The 14,205-nt window shown below is 49.5% G+C and overlaps 1 protein-coding gene across 1 annotated transcript; it reads left to right on the top strand.

Annotated features, from left to right (window-relative positions):
• The first annotated feature begins 3,794 nt into the window (after nucleotides 1-3,794).
• On the top strand, nucleotides 3,795-13,801 carry LOC134396862 (poly [ADP-ribose] polymerase tankyrase-2-like). The gene is made up of 5 exons (XM_063123455.1): nucleotides 3,795-4,139; nucleotides 8,390-8,662; nucleotides 10,637-10,830; nucleotides 12,212-12,340; nucleotides 13,533-13,801. The coding sequence occupies exons 2-5, from the start codon at nucleotides 8,446-8,448 to the stop codon at nucleotides 13,752-13,754; spliced, it is 762 nt and encodes a 253-aa protein (XP_062979525.1). The 5' UTR covers nucleotides 3,795-4,139; nucleotides 8,390-8,445; the 3' UTR covers nucleotides 13,755-13,801.
• Nucleotides 13,802-14,205: the final 404 nt, after the last annotated feature.

The following is a 14,205-nucleotide window of genomic DNA, read 5'->3' as shown; positions in this document are numbered from 1 at the left end:
AGTGCTGCTCTTGGTATATTTCCAGTCCAAACCCAAAGCAGCACTTGTGCTCCGGTCAGCTATATCAAGTGGCAGATTGGGACCCTTCTTCGCAAATAGATCCAGTAGCAGGGATCGCTCTTTTTTTGCAAGCCCTCCGGTAGTAATGCCATCTTTTTTGTCAGGGTTTTGCCTGACTGGCAGGTTTTCTCATTGGTGTACCCCCAGACTGCAAAACAGAAGAGATGAGAAGTTTTTATTGGACCGTCTCTGTTGTGATAAGCACATGCAAGCTTTCAAGTTCCTCAGAACTCTTCACTCGTTCCTATGAAGAGTTTTGTGTAACTTAACAATCTACACATTTATGGACCAAAATAGGTTGATCAGGTAAGGCCCAAACTAGATATGATGTGGCAAATCCGTGCGAAGGATATCTGCAAGTTTTTCTTTTGCTTATTTATTTAACTGCAGCTGTTAGGAGCTGTCATGGTGTTGGGGGATTTCTCTGTGCCATTTTCCTGAATTAAAACTCCCTGAAACTACTTTTCTTGTGCGGTAGAACCTACAGCTACCATGTGGCTTCTTGCATGTTTTCCCCTCTGGGGCAAACACCAGCTTCAGAGGGACTTAAATCAAGAAAATGGCACCAGTGGAGAAAGATTTATCCCACTCCCCAAGATCACAGTTCCAATTCAAATCGTGCTGTCTTTTAACAATAATGCAAGAGACCCTTTTCATGAATCTCCTGGGCCATGCCTAGTTTGCCAAAGAAATTCAAATGCTGGTGTCTGCTGCTTAGGACGAGCATCCATCATCCACTTGAAAGTTCCTGGGTCAGATCTCAGCCTAGCCATAACCTCCCTCGGTGCCTTCAGCCACAACCTCCAGTTTATCATTTGGGGAATGCTGATAAGGGTACTAGTTACGTAGTAGTTGTAAAGATTACTGAGATTACGCATGTGAGACTCTCAGGGGAGGGCTATGGAAATCCTAAAACTCCCCTAGCCACATGCCTCATCCAACCCCTCCTATGTGGAGCCTCACCTACAATAGTATAATGTCGCCTTAACCTATTTTGTGTCTCTTGTGCTCTGGAACACAACTCTCATGGTAACACAACTGCTTATCCCTTTGGTATAATCCTTGAAGCTCTCAATCCTGCCTTCATATATTTCTTCTGCCTGTTATATTGAGCCAGCTTGGAAGCCATGCCCTTTGACCTGGAAGTTCTTCCCTGCTTAGTGCTGAAGGAAAGTCACTTTGTACAAGATCGGGACGCCTCTTGCCTTTACTATTCCCCCATTCCAAGACTGGCTTTATAATTGAAAACCTGATTGCAAGTCAAAAGTCCTGGTTTAAGTTAAGTCTTGCCTCTGAGGAGAACTTTAGTCTTGAGTTCTGTACAGCTGGATGATTGTCCTTCTTGTACTGTGAAAGTCCTGCATGGATGGCTCTTGGACACACGGTATGTTTTACAGAACAGGATGGCAGCTGCCCTCATATTTATGCTAGAGGTACATTGCAGTTGCCCCCCAATCTCACCAGTCTCTAGCAAATTGGTTCTTGGCATTTAGAGGCCTGAGAAGATCTCCAGACACCAACAGGTGGATAATGCGTGTGTTGCCATGCTGTGAAAATAAGCCTCTTCTGATTTCTACAGATCAAATATGCTGTTGAAATACACTTGAGCAGAACAGGGCTTTTGTTCTGGTCAGCTGGCAACCTTATGGCAAGGCTGTGGCTACTTCCACTACCAGAGTTATGAGACTGTTAAAGAGAGGATACTTGTCCTGCTAACATCTCAGTAATCCTATATCAGCTTCCCCACAACCTGGTCCTTCCCTCCCGGGTGTTTTGAACAACTCCCAGCATTTCTGCCTATTGGCCATGCTGGTAGGGGCTGATGGGAGCTGAAGTGCAACAACATCTGGAGGGCACCAGGTTGGGGGAGTCTGCCTTATATGCTCAATAGATCTTTCAGTTCACCATAAATGCTGGAAGGAACATCCTCGAAGGGGGGCTTAATTTTGTTGAAAGAATCTGCTCATGACCGCTATTGGGGATGGGCTGCAGCCCCTTACTGGACTTTGTGGGGGGTGTGTGTGTTTCTTTTCTGGTTTCTTGCATCCCAAGTCACTATCCCACTTTCCCTTTTTGCATTCCGGTCCAGTTGCCCAAATGTGCTCTCTCAACCGACTGGAGAATCAATTATTATTAATCTGGAAAGCTTGACAAACAAACCAGCCCGTTTCGTTTTGTTCTGTAGTGTAATAATGTTATTGTAGATATTGTTCTCAGCAAAGTAGGAATTTTATCATGAAATGAGAAGTTTTGTCTGTAAATAATCAGTTTAGATCCCAGATGACTTTATTACAGAGCAAAATTCTTACACGGTAATTCAATAAACTTTAATATACAACACAGAACAGGGCTCCGGCTCCTGGTTTCTTATGTCAGTGGCTTCCTTAATGATGAATTAAGAGCCATCAGCGAGATATGTGGGAAGCTTGGTTGTTCATTCCCCTCCATCCACCCCGCCTCTACTTTTGTGTTTAACAGCGCAAACTGATACAGAGTTAGCAGGTGAAGCTTTTCATAGAAATTCTCTCCATGCCAGGGAAAGTTTCACCCGCTTAATTTCTTTGTGTGAGTCTGCTGTTAAGAAGCTGGCCACCGCAGCTGAAGGATATTCATAAACTGGAATGTGTGTAGAGAAAGACAACAAAGTTGGGAGAGGCCTGGGGACACCAGGTTTTAAGACGAAAGGTTGAAGGGACTGGTATGTTTGTCCTGAAGAAGAGACGGTGATACGAAAGCCATCTACAAATATTTGAAGGGTTATTGCATGGATGATGGAGCAAATTTGTTTTCAGTTGCTTCACAGGGTATGACCCAAACCAGAGCTTCAAATTACAAGAAAAGGGATTTAGACAAAACATAAGGACGAACTTCCTGACTTTATGACTTGTTTTGACAGTGAACAGACTGCCTTAGAAGGGGGCGGACTCCTTAGGTGGCCTCTGCTGAAAAACTTCTATCTTGGATGCTGCAGTAGTGGATTTTCTGCATTGGCAGAGGGGTTGAACTAGATGAGTTTTAGGGGTTCCTTCCAGCTGTATGATTCTCGGCACTGGAGCAAAACCAGCCAGGAAGACGATAACCCTAGATGGAGATGCCTCCAGATAAGATGTTGGCATTTGGGGGCTGATTTTCACGCAATGCGGCTGTTATTTAGGATTAGTGCGCTCCCTACCTGCTGGGGGCGGGGGAGAGGGGAAACTTAGCAGCTGTTGAATTTCTGTTTGCCATGACGTCGCCATTAAAGGCACATTAACGGGGCCCCACAAACATCGGAAAAACGGTGGCACCTCCATAATCAGCGCCATCCTGTGACACACACACACACACACACAGAGCGAGAGAGAGAGAAAGAGAGAGAGAGGAAGGGGCTCCCTCATCCTCCGGGCCTGCGATCCACTCGGGGGTGCTTCGGAGGGAGGAGGAGGCGAGACGTGGCGTAGGTTTCCCACGCCATCACTTGTGCTGACAAGGGACTACAACTCCCAGCAGCCCTGCCAGCCCGCGGATCCTTCGGAGATGGCCGCCGCCTCTCACTGAGGAAGGAGCAGGCTTGGGACGGCGCAGCTCAGGCCGGAGGTAAGCGCCTGCATGCGGATGGCAGGTGTCCGGCGGCGGGTGGGACTGGCGGCGAGCATCGAATAGGAAGGGGAGGCCCGCGGGCGTCCAAAGCCGCGGAGGGAGGATCCGGCTACTCCCACCACGATCCGTCCTGGCACGATTTGCAAAAACAATGGCGACGAGGTCAGAGCGGGAGTTAATTCGGATCCGCGCGCCCTGCACCGCTCCGGATTGCGAGGAAGGGAGAGGACGTGTGGCGGTGCACGAACTCTGAATCGATTCAGGGCGCGAGGCCCAGCTTTACGCCCCAGGGGATCCTCGATGATGGCTGCCTAGGACAGCTGTTTCTCTCCACTAGAATAGGACAGACGTGCTCTTTACCGATTGCTGTCGCCATGGGTTCCCCCCACCCCAGATTTTTCTCAAGGAGAGTGGTCGGGGTTCATCTGGTTTGAAAGCCTCTATTCCACACCTGCCTGAGTTCAGATGGACGTGTGGTCAAGCGTCAACCATTAATAACGGTGAGTTGGGACAACTGCACTCTGCATGTGTTCCGGCCTTTTGGCTAATATCAAGTGTAGAAGTGCACCCGACAGATGTCCAGGGCTGTGCTGCCTGGGTATTAAACTCCTGCACCCTTGGGGTCATTCTCTGCTTCTGCTGCAGGTGGTGAAAGCAAGGTGGTGGATCTGATGGCGTTTGTAGGCTAGGGCTCCAAGTGGTCCTGGGCTAGCAGACCCCTTGAGAAGCCAGGTGGGGTGTGGCTCAAGACTTGCCTTGAAACCAAATCCTCTTACTCCAGATTTATTTTTGCAGGAGCGAGAGTGTATTTAGTTGGGAGGAAGATGCACTCTGTGCATGCTTAAGAGCACTTCTTGATTATTACTTTGCATGCGTCAAGGCTGAGTCCTAGTGCTACTTAAGCGGAACAATAGTGACTCAGAGAGATTCACCAGAGATTTCATGAAATTTCATGATGCATCACATATTTCGAGTTCCAAGCCCTGGCAGGTTGTAAGCCTGCTAACTTCTGTGTGTGTTGGGGTGGGGAGGTGGGAGAGATAAAAATTGGTTTGTCTGTTGTTTGAGCTAACCATGGTTAGCAAAAATGCTGAAAGGTGTGGATTGGAACAGTTAGATTGGCTCAGAAACTGAAAGGGGTGGGGGATATCCAATGGAGCTGTGTTGCAACTGCACCAAGCTATTATTATTATTATTATTATTATTATTATTATTATTATTATTTATTTATTTATATAGCACCATCAATGTACATGGTGCTGTACAGAGTAAAACAGTAAATAGCAAGACCCTGCCGCATAGGCTTACAATCTAATAAAATCATAGTAAAACAATAAGGAGGGGAAGAGAATGCAAACAGGCACAGGGTAGGGTAAGCAGGCACAGGGTAGGGTAAAACTAACAGTATAAAGTCCGCACAACATCAAGTTTTAAAAGCTTTAGGAAAAAGAAAAGTTTTTAGTTGAGCTTTAAAAGCTGCGATTGAACTTGTAGTTCTCAAATGTTCTGGAAGAGTGTTCCAGGCGTAAGGGGCAGCAGAAGAAAATGGACGAAGCCGAGCAAGGGAAGTAGAGGCCCTTGGGCAGGCGAGAAACATGGCATCAGAGGAGCAAAGAGCACGAGCGGGGCAATAGTGTGAGATGAGAGAGGAGAGATAGGAAGGAGCTAGATAGTGAAAAGCTTTGATGGTTAACAGGAGAAGTTTATATTGGATTCTGAAGTGAATTGGAAGCCAATGAAGAGATTTCAGAAGCGGAGTAACATGGTCAGAGTGGTGAGCCAAGAAGATGATCTTTGAGGCAGAGTGGTGAACAGAAACCAACGGACTGATGTGAGAAGAAGGAAGGCCAGAGAAAAGAAGGTTGCAGTAGTCCAACCGTGAAATGACCAGCGCATGAACAAGCGTCTTGGCAGAAGAGACAGACAAAAATGATCGAATCCTGGCAATATTATACAGGAAAAAACGACAAGATTTAGCTAGTGTTAGGATGAGCTGTAGAACTATCCTGCAAGCAGCATTGCAAAAGGAGGCCTGATCTCACCCATTCCTTTTTTTTAGGTGTACATCTAAGGCATTTTGTGTAAACTTGAACGTATAAAAGGGTGACCAAACAAGAAGTGGAGATCCATTTGTGTTTGCAAACGTGTGCCACAGCAGTTCAGGAGAGAGTAAAGTGGGGCTGAGTCTCTCTGTCTCGCATACCTTTAGTGACAATTCTGGTTTGCCTTCATCGTGTGTGAAAAGGCACTAATTGAAGACAGGCAGTCTAGGTCAGCTAAGAATGTTGGTTGCATCAACCTGCCAGAGAGGGGCTAAAACTGTTTTCCTGAATGTGTGTGAAAGGAAATGTGGGGGGGACAGATAGGTTTGAAAGTAGACAGAGATTACAAAAGAGAGCTCTTCCACCACCACCCCAGCTTGCTGGCAAAAAGTAGTCATGGGGGATGAATGCGACTTTTGGGGACTAGTGCTGTTTGAGTTCATGCCCGCTCCCCACTTTCTTGATCAACATGTACATTTGTAAACAAATAGATACTACAATAAAGCTCCATAAGATTGAAGGAGAACCCTGCTGACCAGATCAGACCAACGGCCCATCCAGATGCTTCCTGGAAGCACACAGGCAGGGTCCAAAGGCCCGTTCCATGGTTAGTTGCCAGTGCTGTCCCTGTCTTTGAAAGGACGCTGAGCCTGTGAAAGGCTGCCCAGGAACACCCCATTGCTCAGGAGTGTGAAACAGTGGTGAAGTTGCCATGATGGTTGTGTGAATGTTTGGCATGTCATAGAGCTTCTTTGCACAAGTGATTATTGTGTGCTCGTGATTGATCACTCAAGGAAGTTTGCGAGTCCACTACATGATGTCATCAACCTCCAGGACTTCTCCCGTGCTTTCCCCTTTATCCCGCTTTCAAAAAGTTTGGAGATAAGCTGAAATAAAAACTGACCCAGATATCGGCACTGTGCAATGCCAACCTAGCACATAATTCTGCCACTACATGGTGATGTTTCATTGGATATATAGGGCACTGCCAAGAAGGGAAGTTTTCAATTCTAAATCACATGGTTGCCATCTAAAGGAGCCAGTTGTAAACCTGGAAAGACTCCGGAAGAAAGTCTGGTAAGGATGCGGGATTTTTGCTTAATGTAGAGAAGCTCATAGGCAACTGGTGTGACTGCAGCTGATGGTCCCCATCCGAACCCCTACTTCAATTCCCATTGATGACGAGCTGTTGTTTCCTCCTCCTGTTGCAGGTACAGTGACTCTGTGGGTCGCAGAGGCTGCAGTGGCCCCACTGGAACCCACCATAGGGCGTACTTTGCTCCTGCCATCACCAAACGTGCTGCTGAGTTTGCCACAGCAGGGAAATGAGGCGTGTTGTGAGCGTGCTCCTTGTTTCCAACTGGAATTGCACTCCCGGAAACCTCCCAGAATCCTGTTTGGAAACAAGGCAGGCGCTTCCCCTGCTAATTTTTGTGCTACAGCCACCATGACAGCAAATTCAGTGGCGGCAGGGGAACACGGATAAAAACGTCAGAAGCGCCCTGCTGGATCAGACCAAGGGTCCATCTAGTCCAGCACTCTGTTCACACAGTGGCCAACCAGCCATCAGCCAAGGTTGAAGAAGCAGGACATGGTGCAACAGCACCCTCCCGCCCATGTTCCCCAGCAACTGGTGCACACAGGCTTACTGCCTCGAATACTGGAGGTAGCACACAACTATCAGGGCTAGTAGCCATTGATAACCTTTGCCTCCAGGAATTTATCCAACCCCCTTTTAAAGCCATCCAAGCTGGTGGCCATCACCACATATTGTGGTTGTGAATTCCATAATTTAACTATGCACTGTGTGAAGAAGTACTTCGTCCATTTTCTTCTGCAGCCCCTTATGCCTGGAATGCTCTTCCAGAACATTTGAGAACTACAAGTTCAACCGCAGCTTTTAAAGCTCAGCTAAAAACTTTTCTTTTTCCTAAAGCTTTTAAAACTTGATTTTGTTCTGAGTTTATACTGTTAGTTTTACCCTACCCTGTGCCTGTTTACCCTACCCAGTGCCTGTTTGCTTTCTCTTCCCCTCCTTATTGTTTTATTGTGGTTTTATTAGATAGTAAGCCTATGCGGCAGGGTCTTGCTATTTACTATTTTACTCTGTACAGCACCATGTACATTGATGGTGCTATATAAATAAATTAATAATAATAATAATAATAATAATAATAATAATAATAATAATTTGTCCTGGATCTCCCACCAATCAGCTTCATGGGATGATCCCGGGTTCTAGTATTTTGAGAGAGGGAGAAAAATGTCTCCCTGTCCACATTCTCCATACCATACCTCTTATCAGGTCTCCTCTTAGCCTCCTTTTTTCCAAGCTAAACAATCCCAGTTGACGTAACCTTCCCTCACAGGGGAGATGCTCCAGCCCCTTGATCATTTTAGTTGCCCTTTTCTGCACTTTTTCCAGCTCTATCATATCCTTTTTTAGGTGTGGTGACAAGCACTGTACACGGTATTCTAATGTGGTTGCACCATAGATTTGTATAAGGGCAGTACGATACTGGGTGGGGGGCAGAGGGGAGCACAAAAATGGCCATGGTGCTCCACATCCATTGGCCCAGCCCTGATTTAGCAGCCCACAACCATGGAGGTGTGCTGTGGAACAAACCCAGAGGAAAGCGGGGCTCACCCTGCTGCCGTGCCCTGCCAGGGGTCCTAACCTCTGAACCTTATCCCTGTTTCTTTCTCAGCGTTGCGTCAGCCCAGAGCCCTATGCTGCCCACGCCCCTCCTGTGCCGGCCGATCCATGTGGACGGAGGGAGTCTGTTCCATTGGCAAGATGGGCTTCTACATCAGTTCCCTCTCCAGAGCGCCCTACGGCAACCAGGCCGCCCCAGAGTCCTCGCGCCCCCCGGCCAAGCGTTACCAGGCAGCGCCCAGCTACAACTACAGGTGGACGGAGTTGCACTACGAGGCCAGCCGCGGCAACGTGGAGAAGTTGAAGCAACTCCTGGTGACCTCAGGTGGGTGTTGCACGTAGGACCGCTGAACCACTTTAATCAGGAACCAGTACAGTCCTGTGCCCAGGCAATCGAAATGTCGCGTCCCAGAAAACCAGTGTGTGTGAGTGTGTAGCTGAATTTTGAAACCTGTATTGAGTATGCAAATTGAGCATGTTGATTTGAACTCTCTTATGTTGCCTAATTTGGGTTTTGCAAAACACAGAGAGGGACAATGAAGACACCTGGCTGACTATTATTGGGAACAAGACACTTAGCTCGGTGGGCCTTTGGTCAGATCCAGCCAGGCTCTGCCCCAGTCACCTTTTCAGCCCTGCCTCCAGCTTTTGAAAATACAGCAGACATTTCCACCCCTCTTCCTAGCACCCTGTCGAACAGGCTGCGGGTAGCCTTGGGTTTCTCTTTGACGTCTCCCTTCCTTCTCCGCACTCAGACTGTAGCTATGGTGTTGCTGCCCTGTTTGCAACAAAGGTGGGCAACTTGTGGCCCTCCAGCTCTTTTGAACTATAAGTCCCATCATGCCTCACCATTGGCTATACTGGCTAGGGCTAATGGGAGTTGTAGGCCCAAACACCTGGAAGGAGTTGCAGGCCCAAACAGTTGGCCCCCCAGGGGCCAAAATATGGCCCTTCCTCTCTGGCCCTCTCAGCAAAAACTGGCCATCTCTCTCCTGGACTAGTGCAGTCTCCTTTGCCCCCTCCCGCCCAGCACTCTGCTGCCCAACCATTCACCTCTCTTGTTCCTCTGGTCCTGGGATGCCCCTCTGAAAATCCCTCCCCTGGCTTCATGGCCATGCCTGGATCCAGCACAAGCGCCTTGCTCTTATCCCCCCATAGCCTCCCCACCCCCATTCCCATCTCTCTTCACATGGCATACCTGCCCATGATCTAGCACCACTGCCCAAAGGTCTCCTCCCTTCCCTTGCTGCCCTGTATGCTTGCAGAGGTGTTGCCTCTCAGAACATATGTGTGATGCCACCTCATTGACTTCTTTCACATCCCTCCTCAAAATCCAGCTTTTCCCACAATCCCCTTCTTCCCATACCTTATGGCAGCCTTCCCCAGCCTGGCGCAGTTCCAACCTGGCCCTCCGGGGTTCCACATACAGCCACGCCCACAGCCCCTGCCCACACTTCCTTTCCCCCAGCCATGGCTCATTATTTTTCTCATTCGGAAAAGTTGACATGCCTCTCCTGAGGCTTACCTCAGCTACAATATGCAAGTATTTTGGCCCCGCCCCTTTTGCCACGCCCACCACTGGAATGCAGCCCCCCAAGAACTTCTTTGAATGGAATGTGGCCCTCGGGCTGAAAGAGGTTCCACACTTCTGCATTACTGTATGTGCTGCAGACCAGGCCTCCAGCTTCCAGCAAACATGCTGCTGTTGTTGTTATATTTATTTATATGTAGGGTGACCATATGAAAAGGAGGACAGGGCTCCTGTATCTTTAATATTTGCATAGAAGTGGGAATTTCAACAGGTGACATTTGTATATATGGAGAACCTGGTGAAATTCCCTCTTCATCACAACAGTTAAAGCTGCAGGAGCTATACTAGAGTGACCAGATACAAAAGAGGGCAGGGCACCTGCAGCTTTAACTGTTGTGATGAAGAGGGAATTTCACCAGGTTCTCCATATATACAAATGACACCTGCTGAAATTCCCTCTTCAATACAACTGTTAAAGGTACAGGAGCCCTGTCCTCCTTTTCATAGGGTCACCCTATAATTTATATCCTTCCTTTTTCCCAAACTGGAACTCAAGGCGGCTTTACAAATTAAAACATGTACAGTTAAAGCAAAGAGAGAGATACAATAATTTAAAAAAATAATTAAACAAGCTACAATATTAAAACATTTAAAAACATTTAAAATATGAATAATTAAAAATATCATAATTAAAATATAAATAATTAAAAATACGTAATCCATTATGAACGGCTGGTTTCCGTGCTGCTCACTGCCTTTTGGTTTCAGGCAGGGAGTTGGTGGACAGGAAAGATTATTACGGCAAGACGCCGCTCTACTGGGCCGCCTACAAGGGGCAGAGGCGCTCGGTGGAGCTGCTGCTGCAGCACGGCGCCGACGTCAACTCCTGCTGTAAACACGGAGGGACCCCTCTCCACGCCGCCATCGGCCTCTTCCCAGACTGCACCCTGCTGCTGATCCAGGTATTGCCCTTCCGGCCTCCTTGTTCTGTTGCTGGCTGTGCCGGCTTCCCGCCTCGCAAGCCGTGGCCGTCTTCCCAAGGGCCTGTAGCTAGATAGTGAAATGTTTCTAATAATAATAGTAAACCGCCCAGAGAGCTTCGGCTATTGGGCGGTATAGAAATGCAATAAATAAAATAATTTATTTATTTGTTACCTGCCTCTCCCTCTGGATCAAGGCAGGGTTCAACACAAATGCAAACACCATAAAATGCATATAACTGATTAAAACATTTTAAACGAATACATTATTAAAAGCAGCACATGATGAAAAAGGCATCTTAAAATTCAACTGGGTAGGCCTGCCGGAAGAGATCAGTCTTTGTGGCTTTCTTAAATTCCGGAAGACTGTTAAGTTGACGAATCTCTCCCGGCAAGCCATTCCACAAACTGGGAGCGGCATATAATAAGCTGCTGCAGGAGGGGAGGGCAAATCTGACCGGGATTGTGGCATTGGGGGGTGGGGAAGGCTTAAACCATGACTTTTCCCAATGCAAATTGCTCTCACAAATACACACAGCTGCTCTTTTATCGTGAGGTGGGGTGGAGTGGAGTGGGAGGGCGTGGAGGACTGGGACCAGGCGCCTGTCCTATAGATTGTAGCCCTGAAGACATCCGGTGTTGACTCATGGACTTGGTTCGCATGATAGCACTTCAGCCAGCTGGGATTGTGGGGAGGGGACTTGAGGCCCGCAGTCCTGAGGCACTACGACATGGGTGGTTCCACAAATAGCCCCACCTCTTCCCTTGGCCCCACCCCCTTTCACTCAGCCACCAATGATTCGGTGGTTTCCCAGCATTTGTGCAGTTCCCAGCCCCCTCCGCCCTGTTCAGAAAGGATGAAATGCCTCTCCAAAGGCTGAATTACTGGCAATAAGAGCTTTCAGCTACAGCAGGGGTCCTCAATTGGTCCAGACCCAAGACCCATCTCGGACCGCCAACCTGCAACATGGGGCCCACTTTCACGACTGCCCAAAATGGCAGCAACACCTTTGCTATGAACCATTTAGGTTGAAGACCGTTGAGCTAGAAGGCCCATTCAGAAGACACCTTAAACCACGGCTTGAACCACGGTGAATGAGCCTTTTTGCTTTATTCACCATGGTTAAAGCCTTGGTTTAAGGTGTCTTCTGACCACAGCCCGGCTTTCTAGCTTAACCACCGTGGTTTAACGTGTCTTCTGAACGGGGCCACAGTATGCTGGTATATTTGGCCCCGCCCCTTTTGCCTTTGGCTTCACCTGACACTGGATCATGGCCGCTGAGAGTGTCTCCGAAGTGCAGTCCGGTCCTCGGCCTGAAAGTGGTTCATCACCTCTGGGCTAATGAGTCACTTTCCTCCTCAGCACGGTGCAGATGTGAACCTGCAGGACAACTGGGGAGTGACCCCCATGTACCTGGCCGCGTGCAGTGGACAGACAGAGTGTATCCGTTTGCTGGTACAGGCAGGGGCCTGCATCTGCTACAGAAACAAGGTAACCCCTTTGCGAAAGCCCGCTGGCCTTCCCCAACTGCTGTCCTCCAGTCATATCGGACTACAAGCTCCATCATCCACAGTAGTGCATTCCCAATAGTGTAGTGGCTAGAGTGTTGGACTGGGAGTCTGGAGATCCAGGTTCTAGTCCCTACTCAGCCAGGGAAGCTCACTGGGTGACTTTGGGCCAGTCACTGACTCTCAGCCCAACCTATCTCACAGGGTTGTTGTTTTGAGGGCAGGCTATAAATGTAATGAACTTTTCCTCTCCACTGACCTCCCATCTGCTAATCCATCTTTCACAAATCCTTCCTTATGACTCAGGGAGAGGAACCTGTAGCTCAAGGCCCACATGTGGCCCTCAGCCTAGATTCATGTGTCCTGCAGAGAGATGGCGTGGCAGAGAGAGAGAGGAATAGGGTCACACACACAGAGCGCTACACAACCCTGCAGTGTTGCAAATCCTGCCCATATTTGGTTCTAGCTCAGCCCACCCGGGGTTCTGTTTCTCAGGCCCAGGAAACAGATCTGCCCCACCTGGGATATCAGTACGACCCTGCGGGCTTCCCCAGGTGGCCCCTCCCCTTTTCCCCCTGACCACGATCTTTTTAGTGTTTTCCCAGCATTTGTGCCATTTCCCCCCCCCCCCCCCCCCCCCATTCTCAAAGGTTGAAAAACTGCTCCTGAGGCTTTAGTTACTGGCGGTAAGAGCTTTAAGCTACCATACACTTAAAGCTTAGCTTTTTTGGCATTTCAGCCCCGCCCCTTTTGCCTTTGGCCCCTCCCACGACTGAACAGCATTCCCACCCCCACCCCCCAGAGCTTCTCTGGAATGGGTTGGCCCTCGGGGTGAAAGAGGTTCTCCACCTCTCCATAGTTCGTTATTGGCATGAAGAGTGTTCAGCTAAACTATGGTGGTCCTTTGGCCCCGCCCACATTGGCCTTTAGCCCCGCCCTCCTCAGGAGCCTCACCCCACCCCAGAGCTTCTCTGTAATGGAATTCAGCCCTCAAGGCGACATGGGTTCCCTGCCCCCGCTGTGCCCCATCCCCGTGTCAAGGCGGATGGGCCCCCCCCGCCCCGTGTGTGTGTGTGTGTGTGTGTGTGTGTGTGTGTGTTGGGGGGGCAGCCCAACTTCCGCCTCCGCTCCCTCCAGCCTCCAGAGGAAAGCCTGTTTCTGTCTTCCTGCCACAGAGAACCGGAGCCCCGCCCAAGCGCCTCGTCTCGCAGCCGGCCCTGATCTCCTGGATGGAGGCGTGCCGTCGGCAGCCCCCGTCCCTCAAGCACCTCAGCCGCCTGTCTGTCCGGAGGGCTCTCGGCCACCGGCGGCTCCGAGCCATCGCGGACTTCGACCTTCCCCCGCTGCTGAAGCAGTACCTGATGTTTGAGGACCTGACTCTGGCAGACTGGCCGTAGCCTGGAGCTGCGCAGCCGGGGCGGCGGCCGGACGTTTCTATTGGCCATCTCCCGCTGCAGCTGGAAGGGTGCTACGCCTGTGCGGCCTTGTTCCTGGTCGGCAGCCGGCCTGTGCCTTCCGATGGGGGCGGCAGCGCCATCCCACACGGCGGGGAGAGTTGAGTTCTTCAGGCCGAAGATGCAGCCCTCGTGCGTCCCTGTCGGCAACAGTCCGTGGCTTCTGCCTGCCTCTGGGGTGTTTGGATGGACGGAAGAGTGTCCTGCCTGGATCCGACTAGGGGGTGATCGTGTGTCCCGAATTCTGTTCCTAACATCAGCCAGCCTGACACTGCTTGGAAACGTACGGGCAGGGCAAAGAGGCTACGCCCAGTGTTTGCCCCAGTATCCTGTTCTTGGAGATATACTGCCTTTGGCTATGGAGGTTTTATTCAGCGTAGGGGTGGACAACGTG

This window comes from Elgaria multicarinata, chromosome 3 (assembly GCF_023053635.1).
Source record: "Elgaria multicarinata webbii isolate HBS135686 ecotype San Diego chromosome 3, rElgMul1.1.pri, whole genome shotgun sequence".
NCBI classification, from domain to species: domain Eukaryota; kingdom Metazoa; phylum Chordata; class Lepidosauria; order Squamata; family Anguidae; genus Elgaria; species Elgaria multicarinata.
Note: the sequence above shows the minus strand (reverse complement) of the source record. Positions and strands in the feature narration are given on the sequence as shown.